This window comes from Neofelis nebulosa, chromosome 9, assembly GCF_028018385.1.
Source record: "Neofelis nebulosa isolate mNeoNeb1 chromosome 9, mNeoNeb1.pri, whole genome shotgun sequence".
Taxonomy (NCBI): domain Eukaryota; kingdom Metazoa; phylum Chordata; class Mammalia; order Carnivora; family Felidae; genus Neofelis; species Neofelis nebulosa.
The window spans coordinates 85,749,721-85,771,818 of record NC_080790.1 but is presented as its reverse complement, the minus strand read 5'-3'; the positions used below and the strand labels follow the sequence as shown (position 1 = coordinate 85,771,818).

The 22,098-nt window shown below is 49.6% G+C and overlaps 1 protein-coding gene across 4 annotated transcripts in view; it reads left to right on the top strand.

The window, feature by feature from the left end:
* FHL2 (four and a half LIM domains 2) overlaps window positions 1–21,763 on the top strand; it is a 65,981-nt gene extending 44,218 nt beyond the window's left edge. For all 4 annotated transcript variants that reach the window (XM_058684588.1, XM_058684585.1, XM_058684587.1 and 1 more), the window contains 4 exons: window positions 7,495–7,669; window positions 13,326–13,495; window positions 16,398–16,584; window positions 21,147–21,763. In XM_058684588.1, the coding sequence (XP_058540571.1) occupies window positions 7,495–7,669; window positions 13,326–13,495; window positions 16,398–16,584; window positions 21,147–21,298 (684 nt within the window). In that variant the 3' untranslated portion in view covers window positions 21,299–21,763. The remainder of the gene's footprint in view (window positions 1–7,494; window positions 7,670–13,325; window positions 13,496–16,397; window positions 16,585–21,146) is intronic.
* The last annotated feature ends 335 nt before the right edge of the window (window positions 21,764–22,098 follow it).

Sequence of the window (22,098 nt, the reverse complement as noted above, 5' to 3'; positions counted from 1 at the left end):
TCACCAGCTTTCCCACTGTGGATGGGAAAGCAGGTTCAACAGAGGTTACCGGTCATTTGTGCTGATTGCGTGGGATTGAGTGTCCAGAACCCTAGCCGGTGCTTCTCAGCATATCTTTAGTCCAACCTGGACCACCCAGAAACGCCCCTGGAGGTCCACCCGTGTCTCTAAGACCTCTGATATCTTCACCTGCTAAACGGTGGCCAAAACACACTTGACAAGACTTTAAGTGACTGTCATCCTGAGAGTCACAGAATTGGTACAAAATGGGGTCCCTTGGGGCAGCTCCAAAGGAATTCCCAGCTTCATGGACTTTAAAGCAATTCATGGCATTTTGGTGTCTCTATTCTGCTCTCTTCCCTTATACGCTTTAGGGAATTTGGCACTCTCCTCCGTGGTCATGAATATCGATACGTAGCTGCTGCCTCATTAGGTTAGGCTGTGTCTGCAGCTGGACGGTTCTAACACAGTCCATGTTTCATATGTTTCTTTTGTTTTAAGTTTTTATTTCTTTATTTTGAGAAAGAGAGAGCACGTGAGCACGAGTGGGGGAGGGACAGAAAGAGAGGGGGAGAGAGAATCCCAAGCAGGCTGCGCACCATCAGCACGGAGCCCGGTGCGGGGTTTGACTCGGGGCTCGAAACCACGAACCGCGAGATCGTGACCTGAGCCGAAATCGAGAGTCGGCTGCTTAACAGACCACCCCCCCACCCAAGGTGCCCCTGTTCCTTACATTTCTTCCCTTGATTACATCATTCGTAGGAAAGGCAGGAAACAGAGCGATGCACCGTCACTTTCTGTTGCTGGGTATTTGGTGACAGTTGGGGAATAACTTCCATCGTGTATGGAGCGAAGCCTTTGCCCCGAGCGGGCCCAGTGGGCAGCCTGGGCCACCTGAAACCAGGCCACAGCCATGTATCTTTTGGCTACAGAACAGGCAAGGCCTGCCAAGAGTGAAAGAAACCAAACTCAGCAGTAGTCCTGTGTAAACTTCTGAACGTGCAGAGAGGCGGGGCTGCTTCGAGCAGAGAAAAGTGGCTGATCTTGCTAGTCCCAAAGGCTAGACACCGTCCTGTCTCTAATGTCGACTGATGTAGGTCTCACAGTCCCTAGTGGGTTCTTAGAGGGCTCTTAGTCCCTGTTCCTCTATTTACTGGGCCAAGCATCAAAGCTCAGACACCAAACGGCCCTGTCCCCATCCTCACTCTGTGGCTCGCTAACTGTGTGAGCTTGGGCTGATTACTTGCCTCCTCTGTGCCCGTCTTGCCCTTTATGAATCGCCGATGAAACAGGTGCCAGTTTCATGGGGTTACTGCGGTCTGTGGATACGAAGCCTCAGCACTCCAAAGAGCAGCTGATGGTCTTATAAACTCCATCTGACTACTTCCCTATTCTTTCTGCAACACGTTTCTTCCACACCACCCTTGGAAGCTTTGCTCTCTCTGTCTTGCTCCATCTCCATTATAGAAACATCACTAAAAATGTCTGGTCTGAGGAAGAACCGAGAGGCAGAAAACAAAAATGATTCTCTTATAAAAATGTAACCTGGAAGAGGCTTCAGTAGGTGAGAGGTTCAGCCATTCTTCTGACAAAGAACAACCGTAGTTTAGAGGAAATGTTTTGGATGTTTGGGACTGGTCACCCTTGACTGGCGGCTAAAGGAGAAACTAAGGGCATTTCCCATTTTTTCCCAATACGATTGAATGGAAAGACCCTTCCAACTGGCTACCCTTCGGCACATACTTGATGAGCAAATAAACAAGAATCCCCCACATGGGGCCAAAATCAACAAGACTGCTGCAAAGCCAGGAGTTAATCACGCTGAACTTTTCAACCCAGATTCATGGTTTACTACACGTGGAGTTGAGCCATGTGGTTTTTCTACATTTTGGAAGAAAAAGAGATTCTTTCCCAAAGTTTGCCTTGGCCGTTTGGGGCTCCTGAATATTTGGAATGGTTTGCTTGACTTTCAGAAGGAATTATGTAGTTGACTTTGTGGAGGAAGCAATGATAGGAAAAACATTCCTGTTATTTGAGGGAGTAAAGCCAAAAGTCTTGGCAGGCTTGATCGAGCAATTGAGCCGACAGACCTGGTGACCATTCTCTTTTCTTAAAAGAGCAGGGACACCACGAGCCCCGCCTACCTCCTTTGAAGGACATGCGTGGGGGTACAGATTTCAGATATTGGCACACCAATGGGACTTAGGCTCATTTTGTGGGTACTGAGTGACTTTTATATGACATAGATGAGACCACAGCGCCAGGTTTCATAGTCAGCTCACATACGTGTGAAAACACTTCAGCGTGGTTACTCAGTTGTACTTGTTATTTCTGCTTAGTTACTCCGAGGAGATGTGCTCGCAAAGGGTAAAAACCATTCACTTCACGGCCAGTGGAATAGTTGAGAACAGGCAATGCAAATAAAATGTTGTGATCCTCTAAATGACCCTGTTCCTGAAATTTTTCTTGGACATCTGTGGTTACTAGCAAAAAATGTCTTAGCCTGATTACAGATAGTTTTGGATGGGTCCACTTATGCTCTGGGCTTCAAAAACTCAAGAAACGAAGGACAACGTAGGCAGGGCCCCTGACTTCAGAGATGGCTGCTAGTACCGTGCACTTAACAAAGCAGCGAACAAACTCTGGGCCGTATGCCTGGCTTGATGTGTTTCTAGAGCACACTTTAAGCTTCCTAGTAATTAAGTGGGAAACATCAAACTGATAATCAGGCCCAAGTCCACCCACCAAACTGTAAGTTTCTCAGCAAACATCTAGAAAGTTCTTAAGGAATAGAAAATCGCTGGGATCCTTTGATAGAAAGCAGTCAGGGGACTGAAGGGGGAGACAGAGGCTCTTACCCCTCCAGTGAGATCTAGATGTCTCTGGTACACTTCTAGAAGGCTCCTGACCCTGGCTGGTGTAGAAGGCATGAGATTACAGTGGAAACACCTGTCCTGCCCTGGAGGAGGACGCAGGCCTCTCCTGCCCACCTTTCTGGGCCGTCATGGGAAAGGCTACCATTCCAGACACGTTCCAGACACGTCCTCACAGTCCAACTCCCCCACCCGGCACTATTTTTTATTTGTTGAGGTGACTTTTAAGTGCTTAGTGAATCATCTTTTTAGAGTTTCCATGTAATTTGTTCACAGGGTTTGTAATGGGCACTGAAAATACGTCTATCTGTTTAGACATCCTCCTGTAAGAGAAAACTGTGTCTCTAAGGGGAAGTGAGTGCCGATCCACTCACTACGCAGGATCACTAGACGCGGGAATGAGGCTAGCCATGTGGGTAACACGGGGCCCTGGAAAACCAAAGGGGCACCTGCAAGGCACACCACCAAAGGCACAGGACATTTGGCAGTGAGTCGGCCCCCACCAGGGTGGGTCTCGAGCCAGACTTGCTGAGACGTGGGCAAGTTATGCCGCCCACAGGGCTCTGTTTCCACGTCTGAAGATGGGGCTGCCGGCCTGGCAACTGTCACGGGAATTTAGTTACCGTGGTTGGGACACCTGATATAGGGCCACGTAGATCGAGTGCTGTCCTTTCTGCCATCATCCGTTCTTCAGGACTTTTGTTCTTAAGTATTGGAAGGAACATCCAGTTGGAAACAGGATGCCCCGACAGTCTCAAAGCATAGAATGCCTTTTCAAAGTGTAGAGTGTGAAGGATTGTGAGCACCCACTTACCACATGAAACCTGGTGGATTTGAGGAGCGGTGGCTTTGGGAGATCTTCATCTGAACCAGTCCCGGCACAGGTGGAACGTGGTGGAGGGGTGGCGCCAGCCCCTGCTGCCCAGGGTCACCTCCAGTCAGCCGAGGGGACGAGGGCCCCTCTTGGCCACCTGGTCGTCCCCCTGGCTCAGCTGGCATCTCAACAAGGCACGTTCGGCGTCACGCGAGCAGCACTTCCCATATCGGGAATGTTTCTGAAATGGAAAAATATAAAATCTGAAAGGAAGTGTTGGGTCCTAATCTCACATTGTTTATCAACACATTACTGCAATCGATGACATTTCTGTGAGCACAAGGTTAGCCATGGTATTTTTCCTGGAACGTGTAAAAGATTCTTTCTTTCCTTCTTCCGGTCTTTCTTTCCTTGTCCTTCTCTCTCTAGAGGACTTTAAAAACAGCATATTTCTAGGACATTTTGAGCTTCTTGAACGTCAGTCAGTGAGTCTATACTTCTTAACCTTGTGCCTCCAGCATCTAAACGGTGTCCTTTGGGGACCACGTGGTGTACTTAAGATACATAGCAGGATTAAGCTAGATGGACGAGCTCAGTCCTAAGAATGAAAACTCACCATCTCTTTGGAGCTGTGAACGCAAGAAATGAGAAGGGCCTCCAGGTACCAAAGCTGTGAGAGAAGGATTTAGAACACGACATGAAGCTCAGGTCCAGGCACAGGGTTGTGGCCCATTATAATAGCCTCTTGTACTTCTGGTGGTATTTTCTGGCCCAGCTCTCAGCTCCAGGGACTCCTGTGCCTAAACTCCTACCCCACACCGAGAGGAGAAATTTGTCTTGGCCAGAAGCCTCACCGTGCCCTCGGAAGGCAAAGCTGGCAGTGTTCAGTTACCTTCCTCTTGCCATAAAGTCTTTCCTCGCGTCCTATGTATTGTGGGCTTTCTTAAGAAGTGAGTCCAAGAGGAAGCTGTGACATGAATTTATTAGCTTAACTCAGACTTCCAAAGAGAACACAAGCCAAGAGCCCAGGAAAGAGAATTACAGGGAAACCTGATAGCCTAATGACTTAGATAAGGGTTTCCATGCAGGAGTTTGAAGAAGATGTCGACACAGGCATGTTAGCTGGGGTGGTGCATGGCTTGCCTTGGGCCGGGGCAGCTCAGAGCAGGTGGCGTGTTGAGCTGGGCTTTATAGGGAACAGGGTTCTCCCAGTTGGAGAGGAGGGGCAGGGCCTTGTGAGGCAAGGCGTGGCATGGGCCAGGGTGCAGAGGTGTGAAAGGTTGGGAGCTGGGCTTTGTAAGGTCAGGAAGTCTTGCACTGATGCGTAAGGTCTGCTAAAGTCACGTGGACGGTACCCCAAATGTGGAGGAACACTTCCTAGTGCCTAACATCTGCCAACGCGTAGCTATCATGTTGCACATGTGTTTTCAGGTTAACCGTAGAAAAACTGGGCTTCTGCGGTGCTTCGGAGCCCCAAGCACATTTAAAGCAGCTTTTCCCACGACTGTCTGTGCACATTGACCACTCCGCTGCTCTTTCCTCCTATCTGGGTACTCGCTGAGCGGGCTGGGGACCGTGGTGACATCTGGTGGCTTTGCTCTCGCAGTGTCGCCCATAGAGGTCCCTCCCTCAGTGTGTTTGAAGATCGGTCCCCAAAGGCAAGTTTCCTTGAACCCATGTTTTCTTTCCTTTTCATTGCACTAATGAGCTGTGTAGGCACTGTGTGTATGCCGTGGATGCCCTGGGCAGGGCAGCCCCCAGCCCCACTGGGCCACCTTCCGGGAAGCAGGCCTCCCTTCTGCCCTCGAGACCTCCCCGGGGCTTCTCTTCTCACCCAGGCGGTGGGCAATTCACGGAGCACGGAAAATGCTTCCAGCTTTTCCACGACGGCAGTCCTTTCTGAGGTGACTGGCCTGCACAGGGGGCACCCACCTAACATCTGAAAAGGCTTTCCCACCTGCTACGGAATAGTCCAAACCGATCGCTCTAACTGTGGTAAAATACACCTAGCATAAAATAGGCCAGCTTCGCCCTGTTGAAGCATGCAGTTCAGTAAGTGCCACGAGGCTTCACATTGTTGTGCAGCCAGCCTCTGGGACTCTTCATCCTGCAAAACCGAAACTCTGTCCCCGTGAAACACTAACTCCCCGTCCCTCCTCCCCCAGCCCCTGGCAGCCGCCGCTCTACTTTCTGTTCTGCGCATTTGACTCCTAGGTACCTCGTCTCAGTGGAGTCGTACAGGACTTGTCCTTTCGCGCCTGGCTTATTTCACTGAGCGTAATGTCCTCAGGGTTCCTCCACGTGATAGCTTGTGTCAAAGTCTCCTTCCTTTTTGAGGCTGGGTAATATTCCATCGTATGCATGTACCACATTCTTCTTAGCCGCTGATCTGTTGATGGACACTTGGGTTTCTCCCACCTTTTGGGTGACTGGACAATGCTGCTTTGGATGCACCCATGTCTACAAGTTCCTGCTTTCAATTCTTTATGCCAACACTGTTTTCCATGACGACAACAAAAAAAGTTAAATGCATGTATTCTGTAGCATTATCACAATGATAGCATGATTTAAAACCTCCCAACTCTTTCAGCGTCTGGGTGGCTCAGTCGGTTGAGCATCCGACTTTGGCTCAGGTCGTGATCTCGCTTTCGTGCGTTCGAGCCCTGCATCGGGCTCTGTGCCGACAGCTCAGAACCTGCTTGGGATTCTCTCTCTCCCTCTCTGTGCCCCTCCCCAATGCATGCTGTCTTTGTCTCTCTCAAATAAATGAATACAAGCTTAAAAAAAAAAAGTATGAGATTACTTAGGATTCCTCAGGTGAGGTCAGGAGCAGCACAGAGACCACACGATGTTCTCTCCTGGAGTCATTTCTCCTTTTCAGCCTTTGCTAGAAAGCGTGGATTCTGCTTTCTTAATAACCCCTGCCGTCTGTTCCTGACTGTGTGCCCCACTCTCGTGCACAGCCTCAGCCGGCCTGATTCTCTGCGGTGCCTTCTGTGAGGACTCCTTCCTGTCCCCCCGTACGTCCCCCACCACATGTCCCACATCGTCTTAGCCTTTCACGCCCCTGTTTAAACAGCTCATGCCCCCTCCACTGCCTTCAGGGTAATCTTAACTTCTGTGCACACATTAAAGGGCCCTCCTGTCCCGACCTGGATTTGAACCTTCCTGCCTGGTGCCCTGGGCTGTCCCTCCAGCCAAGGACCCCTCTCACTCACACCTCAGCTGTGTTCATGCTCTGTCTCTGCCCAGAAGTCCTTCTCCGACCCCCTGTGCCCACCTCCCTGCTGTCCGTGGGTCATCCACACTCAGCCCGTGCCACCTGTTCCAGAACTCTCTCCCAACCTGCTTCCCACCAAGTGACACCAGAGCCCTGTCCTCGTGACTGTCTTTCTGAAGTTCCCTACATCCAGGCTTCTCTGTCCAGCCAGGTATCCCAGTGACCCTGCTGTCACACTTGGTTTTGCTGGGCTCCCTCAGAGCTGAGGGCTGCGCTCTGTTTCTATCACCAGCTGTCAGTGAGAAGCAGTGACGAGTCGTATGTTTTGTGTTTCACTTTCTTACAGACAATACTGAGGGGGAATCCATTTGTTTTGAGGAAGCATCTCTTTCACACACACACATCTAAATAGTTGCTCTGAAAGCCCAGCCTTCCTCATTTCACCAGCAGGGTCACGATCCAGGAACGCCCACAGGCTTCAGCCCCCGTCTGCCCCCAGGATTTGCATGACTGCCCCGTGCTGTGGGTCAGGCAGAGCAGCCGTGGCCGCTCCGGCCCTCTCACTGTCTCATGCTCTGGGTCTGCAGGACTTGTCCTACAAGGACCGACACTGGCACGAGGCCTGTTTCCACTGCTCGCGGTGCAAGAGCTCGCTGGTGGACAAGCCCTTCGCTGCCAAGGAGGACCAGCTGCTCTGCATGGACTGCTACTCCCACCAGTACTCGTCCAAGTGCCAGGAATGCAAGGAGACCATCATGCCAGGTCAGGAGCAAGCCCTCCTCCCTCGCCATGCCTCAGAGCAGGCATGCCCTTTTCTGCCCTTCCACTGGCTGAATTTGTCCGAATTTGGTCATTGCAGCAATGGGTATGGTGCCCCGCTGTGCACCAGGCGCTGGGCCGGGGGCCGGGTGCTCGCAAAGCAGTGAGCCCCCTGTCCTCCTGGACTTTGTGTCCTACACACACAGACATTCGTTTTCAACAGACCCAGACTTGACCCCAGCTGGGTCGGGTGTCAGAGGAGTAGTGAGGTGGCTTGTCTGTGATGGGGGAGGTGGGACTGTGTCCCTTGGGGGAAGTTTCTTGGGGCAAGTTGGTCTGTTTTGTTTTGTGGGTCTTTCATTTTTAAAAAACTGAGTGAACACGCGGTTTGTGAGTTCGAGCCCCATTGTCAGGCTCTGTGCTGACAGCTCAGAGCCTGGAGCCTGCTTCGGATTCTGTGTCTCCCTCTCTCTGCCTCTCTCTGCCCCTCCCCTGCTCACACTCTGCTTTCTGTCTCTCTTGAAAATAAATAAACATTAAAGTAATAGTAATAAATAAATAATTAATTAATTAATTAATTTAAAAAACCACAAAAGACTAAATTGAAGTATACAATTTTTAAAAATATTTTTCTGAGAGAGCACAAGGAGGGGAGAGGCAAAGAGAGAAGGAGACACAGAATCCGAAGCAGGCTCCAGGCTCTGAGCTGTCAGCACAGAGCCTGACGCGGGGCTTTGAACCCGCGAACCGTGAGATCGTGACCTGAGCCGAAGTTGGACGCTTAACTGACTGAGCCACCGAGGCGCCCCTGAAGCGTACAGTTGAATACAATGGGAATTTTCGTAATTTATCAACTGTTGTGATGCCTGAAGTATTTTATGGTTCGTATTTATAAGCTCGATTCATTTCAACAACAATCACTTAAGAACTTGAGGTTTGGTTTGTTAGTTGAGGTTTTTTAGAGGGACGTCAAATATGTGAAACTTTCAGGTGCAGTTTTGAAGGAGTTGAGGTCCAGACCGTAATAAATAGAAGAAAGCTCCAAGTCCCCTTCAAAGTGATTTTTAAAACCCTCTGTATTCGTGAACGCCAGATAAGACATGCAAAACGAATGGAGCTTGAGAGTTTCGGGCTGGTTGCATCAGGAGGCTGACGTTAATTTAAATACAAATTTTTTTAGTGTTTATTTATTTTAGAGACAGAAAGACGGAGCATAAGCAGGGGAGGGGCAGAGAGAGCCAGAGACAGAATCTGAAACAGGCTCCAGGCTCTGAGCTATCAGCACAGAGCCCGACGTGGGGCTCAAACCCACAAACCATGAGATCATGACCTGAGCTGAAGTCAGACACTTAACCGACTGAGCCACCCAGGTGCCTGTAAGTTTTAAAGCCCAGGGTAGCCTGCTGAGTCACAGTATTTCACACAGCAGCTGGATTCCTGCTGACATGTAATGGGAATTAGGGTTCCCGAGGTCATTTAGAGCCAGACTCTTGACTCTTTAGCAGAAAACTGCTTGCCATGCCCCAGAGTTTTCTTTTTATTTTTGGTTTGCTTTGTTTGTGGCAGTGAAGAGATACTGAAGAGTTTTGAGCCGGAGACTGATGGGCAGGAAGTATAATTTTAGGAAGATATATTGGATAAGAAATAAACGGCGAGGGCACGAGATGGTTTCTCCTGGCTACTACATTTCTCTGGCTAATACATCTCCAAGATAACTGACTCCATGCTCTTACAAGGAACAAAACCCCCAGAGCAAGGCCTCTTACAGAGATGCATCCATGCTGCAGCTGTGGGGCAAGGGCCCAATGTGGGGGCCATGGAATGAAAACCAAAGCCCACGTACAGCAGAGCTGACCTGAGGTCACGGGTATGGACGATCACTGACTTCCTTCCGCTTTGGCAATCGTGGTTAATTCAGAAGGTAGAGTCACAGAGGACACACAGGATGAACCTTCACAGAACGGAGGTGCTCACAGCCTCCCCAGAAGGAGAGCAAAACAGACGTGTTGGGATCATGTCCAAATCAACTAGGTTTAGTCCAAGCTCTAGCAGGCCTGAGGGTCTTTGCTTTGCTGCACAGTAGCTGTGTGGCCTTAGCCACTTGGAGCTGGGGGAGCCTTGGTCTCCCCGCCCCCGCCTGCACTTTAAATTCAAAACCAGCCCTGCAGATACTGTTTTATGCCACCACCATATGTCTGTCCCGGCTTCCCCCTCACTTCAGCGCTCCTTCCCTGAACCATCGGTTCTCAGGGAAAACCTAGAAACCGACAGGTTTGGTTGGCTGTTTGCTGGCTTTGACTTTCCACTGATCATTGCCCCTCACGGAGACTTCACTAGAGAAGCCTGGCTCCTACCCGCTATGGTGGACCCAGAGCAGAGGAGTCAGGAAGGGGCCCCGGGGATGTCGCATGTGAGTACTCTTGAAGGATGAGCTGAGTTTCACCCCTGGAGAAGTCAGAAAAGGGCATTTCTGGCAAAGGAAGTGGACTCAGCACCAAAGTCAGTGTCTGGAAAAAGCTTGGTTGAAAGGTGGTGGGGGAGGGGGGGAGTGGTAAGGGAAGAGGGGAGGGGAGGGAGAGGGAAAAAGAGATAAAGAAAAGAAAGGAAAAGGAAAGGAAAGAAAAAAGAAAAGGAAAGGGAAAAGAAACAGAAGAAAAGCGCTAGATCATAGCACGACCTTCCTTGCTTTGGTTCCATTTTTTAAAGGGCTACCAAATCAAGATGACTAGGAGTACAGATCATCAGCGTAGCTTTTGCAACGACCTTAGATACACAGAACAAGAGGCGGGTACTAACTGACAAACCCGCCCACTGGCCACAACCCTGACAAAAGTTAACTTCCCAAAGTAGTCAGGAAACTAGCGTCTGTCACAAACCACAGCAAGCCTCTGTTCGCAGAGGATTCTGCAGAATCCTCTGAGCAGCCTCTCAACTGTTGCCAACCCTTCACCACGTTTCTGGTTCCTGACTTGTTTATTTGAATCAGGAAAACAACAACAACAACAAACAAACACCCCTTGGTCAAGACCAAGACCGTGTACTTGGCATCTGCCCGAGAAGCTGGGCGTTGTTAGAAAGAAGGAAGTTTGCTGCCACCTGCTGGCCATGTTGTACAACAAGCTATGCAGGTGTGACTGCAGTAAATAATTGGTACCTCTCGGAGGCGCACCCACCGTCCCAACTGGGCCGCGAGTGCCCACCAGCTTCCCGCCTAGAGACAAGACAATTCCCTGAGGCCGGTGTTGATATAAGACGGTTATTCTGGAACACGCCGAGAATGCACTTACACGGTCTTGCTTGTGGTCTTTAGTGATCATCTGACTGCCATGTATTCATTGATAAAAATCCTTTGGTATTTTAGCTGTTTAACCAGAGGGAAGGTCAGAGATTAAAGGAGCAAGTGGCAGGGGCACCTGAGTGGGTCAGTCGGCTGAGTGTCCAGCTTTGGCTCAGGTCATGGTCTCTCAGTTCGTGGGCTTGAGCCCCCTATTGGGCTCTGTGCTGACAGCACTCTGCTCCTCTCCAGCTTACACACACGCTCGCTCTCTCTTTCTCTCTCTCAAAACTTAAAAACATTTTTTTTTTTTAATTTTTTTTTTTCAACTTTTTTAAATTTATTTTTGGGACAGAGAGAGACAGAGCATGAACGGGGGAGGGTCAGAGAGAGAGGGAGACACAGAATCGGAAACAGGCTCCAGGCTCCGAGCCATCAGCCCAGAGCCCGACGCGGGGCTCGAACTCATGGACCGCGAGATCGTGACCTGGCTGAAGTCGGACGCTTAACCGACTGCGCCACCCAGGCGCCCCTAAAACTTAAAAACATTTTTAAAAAACATTTAAAAAAAGAACAAGTGGCAAAAATATACGTGGAAAAATAAGCCCCTGGAGACAAGGAAAATCATTCCAGATTTATATCATAATTCTTCTATTTTTACCTGAAATTCAGTCACTGAATGTAATTTTCCTTGTTTCAGGGTTCATCACCCTGTGATTGGGTTCCATAGCTTTGAAGATCATTATGTACCCCTCCATGAATTCCCTCACACACATCCCCACCTTCCAGCGCCTATACTTACCCTGAATATTTTAATATACTCTGTGGGAGTTAGTGCCCAAATGTCCTGTCTGGGAAGTACAGGAAGCTGAGACAGTGACCCAAAAATGACATCTAATAAAATAATCTTGCAACGGTTTTCTGCATATATCCTAATTCCTGGAGATACGGACATCTCTTTGTCAACCTTGGAAGCAACCAAAACAAAAACCCTTAGCCTGTCATCTCGCCCATATTATCTTTGGACTTAGGCTAAAGGCGAGTTTCTAGATGCCCGAGTTACGCTGCCTGCCTGATGCCAGCATGAGGCCATCCTGGTTCAAAGCTGGCAGTCCTGCTCCCAGCCTAACCACCCCCGCCCCCACCATGCTCTGATCCCACGTTGAAGTGCAACTTATGCGCCCTTCCTTCTACAACTGCCAACTTTCAGTGAGCCCACGGGTTGGCCAACAGGTTACCAGAATGAATCAAATACTTGGGGCCTTGAAGCCCACACTTTGTCACAGCTCCTTTCTGCCATTGTAGGATGAAGCATCCGTAGACAATTGAAATAAATGAATGGGTGTGGCTGTGCTCCAGTAAACCTTCAATTGTTAAATGGGGGTGGCTGAGACTGTGTTCGCAGGCCCTATGTAGCGCACTGGCCCCGGGTGCTAGCTCCGATATTTGGAGCCCTTTTCTTGTTTTTCACCCCCTACCCTCCTGTCCCCCCAAAACTTACCTTCTGCTGCATGCAAAGGGCTCTTGCATACAATCTGTCTTGAATCATCTCTTTCTGTAAACACACGCCCTTTTATTTTCTGGGAAAAGTACGGGGAAACATCAGTCAACAAATACCGAACATTGGCTATGAATCCAGCTTGGTGGTGTGGGGGGGGGGGGGGGGAGGAGGGGGGGAACCAAACAGCATTTCCGTTCTCTAGACTTCTTAATCTACTCGAAGAAATCACATAAACCTATCAAATGATAACAGCCATTCGAAAGGAAATGGGATGTCACAAGATCAGAAAATCGCGAAATGGAACGTATGAGTGTTACATTTGGCTATTATGCTCAGTGCAGTGCATAAAACCGCTACGACACATCACAGCTTGGTTTATTTACACAGCAGATCACATAAAGTGAGCGACGTGGAGGCTCCTCAATGAATCAGGCTTGAGACTCTAGGTTCATTTACACCCCACCAATTTCCATCCCGTTGGAGAGCCGAAGGGTGTTTGTTCACGGGCCCCCGGGCTCTGGGAATCTCACTCCATCCGGGATTGGTCTGAGCTATGCCAGATTTCTCTTTCTATTATGCAGTGCTGAGAGACAGAGACAAATACTTGTTCCAGTTAATGTTCATAACCACCCTGCTGGACAAATAAATCCCAAGTATGTACAGAGACTGTTCTAGAAGTGGGGTGTATGGCAGTGAACCAAAAGACTAAGTCCCCGCCCTCTCCAAAACATTCCCACTTAAGAGGCGAGCCTCTGAGAGCTGAAGTGACTTCCTACAGCCCCAAAGCCAGATGGTGGCAGGTTCTCAATGCAGATCGTAGGGGCCCCGAGCCGGTCGTGTTGTCAACTCTGCTCTTTGCTGCTTCTTCTGGACTCTCATGACAGGTACCCGCAAGATGGAGTACAAGGACAGCAGCTGGCACGAGACCTGCTTCATCTGCCATCGCTGCCAGCAGCCGATTGGCACCAAGAGCTTCATCCCTAAGGACAACCAGAACTTCTGCGTGCCCTGCTACGAGAAACAGTATGCCTTGCAGTGTGTTCAGTGTAAAAAGGTATCTGTCATGCTCCCTCGGACCTTGCGCGCTCCATTCGGTCTGCCTCCACGGCCCCTGGCTGGGAGTCCTCCCTCCCCGGACAGACAGACACCTGTAAGACTGGAATGGCACAAGAGTCTTGCAAAATCCTCACGAGCGCATGTGCATTTTACCCGCTGGACGGACCCCCGTCCCGGTCCTTCTTTCAAGGACATGAGTGCCCCTGCGACCTGAGAGAAAAATCCTGGTCGCCTCCCTCCGACAGCATTGTCCAAGATTTGCCCCCGTTTATGGCTTCATGTTAAAGGGGAGGAAAACTTACTGTCCCAGAGCTGTCCTGATATGCTCGCTTTCCACCAGTAGACAAGAAACCAGCTGCTAATAACCCTAGTGGGAGGGAGGGAGGGATGTGAGAAACGGAGGAAAGTTGTGCCCCGAGCGCTTGCAGACCCTCTTTGGCTCCGGCCCCTTTACCAACTCTGCTGTTGGGCCTTTGGGGGCCCAGCCTGGTCTCCGCCTGCGGCACTTTTCAAAGGGCGCAGTATTTCTAACTCCCTTTCAGCCTTTCTTTCTCATTTCCTAAGGTCTTATTTCTGTCCTGGTTTGTTTTTTTTTTGTTTTGTTTTTATTACCACTTTAAATTCCACGTCTCCCGATTTCCGCTCTTCTGGTTATACTATTTATCTACTGTTTATTCCTTCCTCCTTAGTTGGAACTCTCATTCCCGTGTTTATTTCAGGAAGCTTCTTCTCCGCTCTCTCCCTTTTTTGTTTGGTTTGCTCTTTCCCACCAAGAGCGAAGGAAAGTTCATGTGATTTGCTTTTCTTCCCCTCTTTTCCTCCCAACCTTCATCGCTGCGTTTGGTTGCAGAAGTGATGGTAACACATCCTCTGGGCAACACGGCCCTGTGTGTGTTCATCAGGACACATGACAGCATTCATGCCAGAAACATCCATCACTCCTGTAGTGAAGTAGGCACCCAAGGCTACCAGGGCCCGGTGGGGGGGAGATGCAGTCCAGCGGCAAATATTTGAGTACTTACTGCCAAGTGGGCTTTGGAGGAGAACAGAGTTTAACAGAGTGTGTACTGGGAGGACGTGAGCTAACCTGAGGGGTGGGAGCCAGGCTGGTGTTGAGGGAGGGGTGCTCTGAGAGAGTGACCCTGTGCTGAGCATGTCAGAGCTAGCCGCGTGGGGATGTGGGGTGGGGGCATGGGACCCGGAGTCCAGACGCAGAGAGAAGGATGTGTGTTTCGTCCTGAGCAAACCTCTTACATACACACATGCCTTCTGCATTCACATAGATACCTTGCAACAGAGTATACTTTGCATAAGTCCTGTTCCAACGATGAAATTTAAAAAAAAAAAAAAAAAATTTAATGTTTATTTATTTTTGAGAGAGAGAGACAGAGCGCGAGTGGGAGAGGGACAGAGAGAGAGGGAGACACAGAATCCAAAGTAGGCTCCAGGCTCTGAGCTGTCAGCACAGAGCCCTATGTGGGGCTCGAATCCACAAACCGTGAGATATGACCTGAGCCAAAGTCAGACTCTTAACTGACTGAGCCACCCAGGTGCCCCCCAGCGGTGAAATTTATAGGAAGATCAGTAATGCTTTATAGTTTAATGAAAAGATATGATAAAGGGAGTCCTAAACACTGGCACCTGCTTTGTCTTTAGCTATGAATTCTCAGGCAAGTGGCTTAATTTCTCCAGGTTTCAGTTTTGTTTATCTGTAAAATGAAAATGATATCTGTATTATTTCAAGATCTTTATACAGTTGAGCCTTGAGCAACACGGGGATTAGGGGTACCAACCCCCCTGTGCAAGTTGAAAATCCACATAAAACTTTTGACTCCCCAAAAACTTACCTACTAATAGCCTGAGGTTGACCAGAAGCCTTACTGATGACCTAAATCCTCAATTAACACATATGTTTTATGTTATATGGATCGTATACTATGTTATTACAAGAAAGTAAGCTAGAGCAAAGACCATGTTATTCAGAAAATTCTAAGGGAAAATACATTGATAGTACCATACCATGTTGATCGAAAGAGATCCACATAGACGTGGACCCGCGCAGTTCAAACCCGCTGCTCGAGGACAAGACTGTCCTGACTGTAAGGACGAGAGGCAGCAGTGGATGATGGGGCCACGTTATGGAAACAAGATGCATGAACCTGGCAAGGGCAGGTGTCTCCACTCCATTCTCCATGGTTCTGTGGAGCTGAGACCCGCCCGTCCCTCGTCCACTGCTGAAATAAATACGAAAAGCAACAACATGAAAAGAAAAACACTGAGTAAAGTTGAGGTGTTGATGACCAGTTCTATCACATGTGGCTTCTCACTGCATTCTTAAGCGGCAGGACGGCGTGAGAAGGCAGGCCCTGGGCGCATTGTCCCCCCGCTCTGTCCAGGGGGCCGCCCCTGACTGCAGCCTCGGTGGGCACTGGGCCCACGGTGTCCAGGCCTCTCCCGTCTTCCACCACTAGGAACCACGTTGTAAGCGGTGTTTGCAAGTTTAGCACCCAGAGGGAGGCGCGGGGAGCTTCGCACATGACCTGCCCGCGGGCACAGGGCTGGTGAGGGGAGGGGTGAGCGTTCATATCTGAGTCTCCTTGAGGCTGCCTCTGGCGGCACCCCTCCCCAGCACGGCCCCTTGCACAGCGGCCACGTGGAGCTGCCTTGTGGCACCTGTACCTTCAGATGCCCCAGCATCCTGAGGGGCTGAGGTCACGGCTGGGATCCGCAGCCCTGCACTGAGAGTATACAGAGGGGGAGTCCAGAGTGACTGTCAAGTCAGGGGAGCCGTTTCTGGGTGACCTTTAGCCAACACCGGCCGTGCTCTGGATGGGGACGTCGCATCCCCCGGAGGCCATGCGGCCTCGGGAACCTGAGCCTCTGCCTCCTGCCTCCTGCAGCCTATCACCACGGGAGGCGTCACGTACCGGGAACAGCCCTGGCACCGGGAATGCTTTGTGTGCACGGCCTGCAAGAAGCCACTGTCGGGGCAGCGCTTCACGTCCCGGGATGAGTTCGCCTACTGCCTGAGCTGCTTCTGTGACTTGTACGCCAAGAAGTGCGCCGGCTGCACCAACCCCATCAGTGGTGAGTGTCCCCCAGGCCCCCACTCATGCACGGCCACCTGCTCTCCCTCACTCAGCCATCCCAGGGATGGACAAGATATCGGACTTTGGCCCCCAATATGTTTACCTACCAAGACTCCGGGCCTCGCTGAGGTTCTGAACAGGCTGACACTTTCTGCCTCTCTTGCTTTCCTGTCCTCGTTACACTGGGGCCACTTCGGCAGGTGACGCTGCCCCTCTAGCTCACCTGGTCACTGAAACCCATACAGCCTGTTCTCAAGAGGTTTGTTATTTCTGCTTTTGGTTGGGTTATCTCCACATAGCAGTCTGTGAGTCTATGGCACCCAGAGAGGCACAACGAAACTGGCATTTCCAGGCGAGCCGCTCCCTGTGTTTCTAAAGGTGCTCCCTGGCATCTTCGAGGGACTTGTCTACCACCAGGGCATAGCTTCACGAGGGCAGAGGGCAGTGTTCGAGGCGGTTCTCCCTTAGCCCCCAAAGGCTCCCGCAGAGCAAGAGCCCAAAGTCTGGCTGGCTTTTTACTAAACGGTTAGACGTGCCGGGAAATGGAGCGTGGAGGACAGATGGCTGGTCAGACTCAAGTCCTGTAAATGTTCACCACGCACCACCACACGAACCAGTGACTGGGCCGGAGAGAACCGTGAAAATTCCAGACTGACAGAGGAAAAGTTCCGTGACCTGGGATTCCCAGCTCTGCTACGTTCGGGTGACTGGCTGATCCCTGTCAGTGGCAGATGGCAGACACGTGTAATGTAAATATAGCTGCGTGGCCAAATGGCGTCCCTGTGTAGCTTTGCAGTGTAATCACACAGACAGATTTCACAACTCCTGTGTGCTTGTCTGTGACTTTCCTTTTCCTGGGGTCTGGAACTGAGTGCATCTAAATGCACCCTCTTTTTTTTTTTTTTTTTTTTTACGTTTATTTATTTGAGAGAGAGAACCTGAGTGGGGAAGGGACAGAGAGAGAGGGCTAGAGAGCGAATCCCACACTGCCAGCGCAGAGCCTGACATGGGGCTCGAACTTACGAAACTGCAAGATCATGACCTGAGCCGAAGCCAAGAGTGGGATGCTTAACCGACTGAGCCACCCAAGCGGCCCTAGAACTGAGTGCATCTAACTCAGCCAGCTCACCCGATGTAGGAAGCCCCAGGTCACTAAAATAATCCTCGATGCGTAATCCAGAGCTCGTATTTCCGTATGAAATTAAAATGTAAAGAAAAGAAGTCCAACATTTAAATTTTTCTGTTAATTCGATTCCAGCCATATATACCAGATTGCCCCCTTAGAATCATGTAGAGAGAAGAAAAGCAGTCTTTTGATTAATCCAACAGATTAATCTTGAATACTGTTTTTTACAGTAACATCTGTGGAAGTAAATGTTTATAAAATTAGGCTTCATATGGGGCCCCTGGGTGGCTCAGTTGGTTGGGCATCCGACTTCAGCTCAGGTCATGATCTCACGGTTCGTGAGTTCCAGCCCCACATTGGGCTCTGTGCTGACAGCTCAGACCCTGGAGCCTGCTTCAGATTCTGTGTCTCCCTCTCTCTCTGCCCCAACCCTGCTCATGCTCTGTCTCTCTCTGTCTCTTAAAAATAAATAAATGTTAACAAAAATTTTAAAACAATAAAATTAGGCTTCGTGAAGCAATATAATCTAGCTAAAAGCGCTTTGAAATAGAAAGTATCAGATATGTGTCGTTATTCCCCTGGTAGCACTGAAAAACAGAAACACCACTAGGAAAACAGTGAGGAGCGTTGCTTCTCTGAAGTGCAGAGAGTAATGTTCTGGAACCTACGGAGGAACTTTGAAGTTGCAGCTGAAATGTACTTTTAGCCGAATCCCCATTTGCAGGAGATTGTGCATTTAGATTCGGTTTTTAATAGATCCTTACTCAGCACTTTTTCTTGTCAGCAAAATCTAAATGATTTTTGCAAATAAATCACTGCACATCCTATGTGCAGTGATGCTAAATCCACACATGCGCACAGTCCTCGTTACTCTGAGTCCGTATCTGCAAATTCACTGACCTTTGTTTGAAAGTCCAAAATCAACACCACGTCACATGCACCCCCAATGGAGGCGGAACGAGGTTGACGCTCTGCCTTGTTTTCGACTAGCATACTATAACCATGACCTGTTTAGTGCCATGTCGTGGTCTGTTTAGTGCCATGTCGTTAGCATTTTGGTGCTTTTTGTTGGCAATTTTGCTGCTTAAAATAGCCCCCAGGGGGCAATGCAGATGTGCTGTGTTCCTGAGTGCAGGAAGGCTCTCATATGGAGAAAACAACACGTGTTAGATGAGCTTCCTTCAGGCCGGAGCCATGGTGCCATTGGCCGCAAACCTCAAATAATGAGAGTTGACGTATGTACCTCTTGCCTTTAGAAGGATTCGTCCTCCTTGGGCTGCTTTTGGCTCTCATTTCTGTGACCTGCCCCATTGATTGGCATTTCAAGGCAACCGTGGAGTTTCTAATCCACCTGGGACAGCACCCAGCATAGCTCCTACGCTAACATCCTTCTTCATCCTCTTCAGTTTGCTCAGTGCCGAGAAGAAACACAAGTACCTTCTAACTGTTCTGCAGCCCCCGCCTCTGAATCAAGTTAAAGGTTTGCCTGAGCCTCTGGTTTTTAAACATGGGTGCATATGTGAAACGCCTGGGAAGCTTAAACAGTTACTGCTGCCTGGGTTGTGATTTAATTGGTAGGGGCTATGACCTGGGTGGTAGGATTTTGAAAAGCTTCCCGGGTGATTCAGATCTGCAGCAAAGTTTGAGACCCTTGGGCCTAAATCACTGGCTTGGTTCTGCCGCAGGGCCAGGGCATGCACTCTGCAACCACAGGTCTAGTATTAGTGAAGGCAGTCAGCGTTTTAATAACATTGCATATTCAGGATACCTCTGCTTTTAAATTTTTTTATTTTTTTACTTTATTTTTGAGAGGGAGAGACAGAGCGTGAGCAGGGGAGGGGCAGAGAGAGAGAGGGAGACACAGAATCCGAAGCAGCCTCCAGGCTCCGAGCCATCAGCACAGAGCCCGACGCGGGGCTCGAACCCACAAACCGCGAGATCATGACCCAAGCCGAAGTCGGACGCTCAGCCCACTGAGCCACCCAGGCACCCCCAGTATACCTCTGCTTTTAAAGCTATGGGTGTTCAGGAAAAGAGTCAAAAAGCTTTCCTAGTGCATACCCCACCCTCCGCAGGGCTAGAGAGGCATTAGAAGGAGCACAGAACTGGTGTCTAATTAGCTGAAAGGGATTAGATCATAAGTCTCCCCCAGGTGAAAGGACTTAATGCCCCAAGCCAACCTAGCCAATTAAGTTACCAAAGGAACTAGCTGTTGAGTGAATTACAGACTTCTCATGCTCTCTATTTTATTATAATGGACTTCAAGCCATTATAAATGGAGCAGTCAGTGTGGTTACTTTCTTTTTTATTGGGGTAGATTGAACCACTATTTCTACAAAGAATTCTTTGTAATTGGAATTCATGATCCAGATTTCACCAGAATCAATCACAAACTTTTTTTTTTTAAGTTTATTTATTTTGAGAGAGAGAAAGAGAGAGGCAGAAGCAGAGGGAGAGAGAGAGAATCTCAAGCAGGCTCCGCACTATGAGCACAGAACCCATCGTGGGTGTTGAACTCACGAACTGTGAGATCATGACCTGAGCAAAAACCAGGAGTCAGATGCTTAACTGACCGAGCCACCCAGGTGCCCCTCGATCACAACTGTGAATGACCCTGTGTATTTCACTCCATTTTATTCCAGGTGGCTCAGTGACAGCACAGAGCGACCGTATTTTAATAGGTGGCCAGTGTACCTTAAACATTTAAGAAGTAGTCCTCAAACAAGAGTCAAGCGCCGAACTGACTTACCACTTTTCTTGCTTAGTGTATCAGATGGCTTACTGCCCACACATCATAATGTGCCCCCACCCACCTTAGCAGCCCACCTTCCACCTCTCACACCGAAGTTCATGCTGCCTCATGCTGCCGTAGCTTATCTCCTGACATTCCCACCGCAAGAAATGTCCACACCCACATACCACACACCATTTCTTTTGTGAGGCCTTTCCTGGCCATTCCAGAGAAAATTAGCCTATGCCCCTTCTCCCCCCACCCTTCAGCACTTCATTCATCAAATCACAAACTATTTGAGCTCCAGGCAGGAGGCACCCAGCGAAGGAACAAGAGAAATCAGCGTCCGGTCTCCTGGAGTTTCCTTCCGATGGGACAAACACACACACACACACACACACACACACACACACAGTGGGCTCTTCGTAAGTATAGCACTGATCACACAGATCTGGAGCCAGTTTATGTACCTGCTCCTGCTGAGGTTTGTGAACCCCTCAAGGCTGTGCGGGGTGTCTGATTCCCACGTGGACCCCTGGCACCCAGTTGTTAGAACTCGCACTCCCCACTCCCCGGACTGCACAATCCAGCTTTGAGATGGGAGCAAACCAGAATTCCTCCTGCAGGGCCAGGAGCCTGCTTCTGACTAGCAATGTCCTCCCCCCACCCCCCGCCCCCGGTATTCTTTCTTGTCTGTTCACAGGACTGGGTGGCACAAAGTACATCTCCTTTGAGGAGCGACAGTGGCACAACGACTGTTTTAACTGCAAGAAGTGCTCCCTCTCCCTGGTGGGGCGAGGCTTCCTCACAGAAAGAGACGACATCCTGTGCCCGGACTGTGGGAAAGACATCTGAAGTCCACACCGCTGACTGCTGGCGACACTCACGGATTTATGTACGCTCTCCTTCTCAGCCAGGCAGTATTGTGTCTGGTCTCCACCGGCCACGTTGAGACTCTCCTCTTGTGCTTTTCTCAGTGATATCCACGTTTGTTTAAACCCTTTAATCCTTTGTACTAGTTCAGTCCCAGGGAAGGAGGAAACCCCTGTGTAAACCCTCGGTGGGTAGCTGGTTTTGGAGTTTTGTAATCAAGCAAGGCAAATCCAAGTGCAAAAATCCTTTCGAATGACAGCTTTGTAAATGTATCCTTCTTTCACTGCGTATTTAATTTTTAAGTGCAATTAACATGTCACGAACTCGAGTTTCCCAAACCACACGAGATAATGCAGAGTAGGTATTTACAAGTATGTAACTTCCTGTCATGTAAGCCCTAAAGCAAGATTATACAGCTTACAATAAAGTTATCCAGAACAAAATGGCCACACAGCGTGTGAAACAATGATTAAACACTGAAGTTCTGAGCACCGCGGTATAAAACGCTTTATCGTATGTTCCGCCGATCGCTGTATGAAGTGCACGTTCAGACGGGCTGGGTCAGCGTTCACTGAAATTACATCACACCTTTCAGTGCAAAGAAGGCCTTCAGTCAGCAGCACAGCCTCTCTCTTGCTACCTTCTCTTTGTGCCTCTCTCCCAAATTCTCTTTCTCTGCATTGGATGCAGCAGCATAAACTCCAGAATATGAGCAGCAGAAAATGAACTAATGACAGTGAAGGCAGTTGCGGGGGGGGGGGGGGGGGCACTTTTTCTTTTTA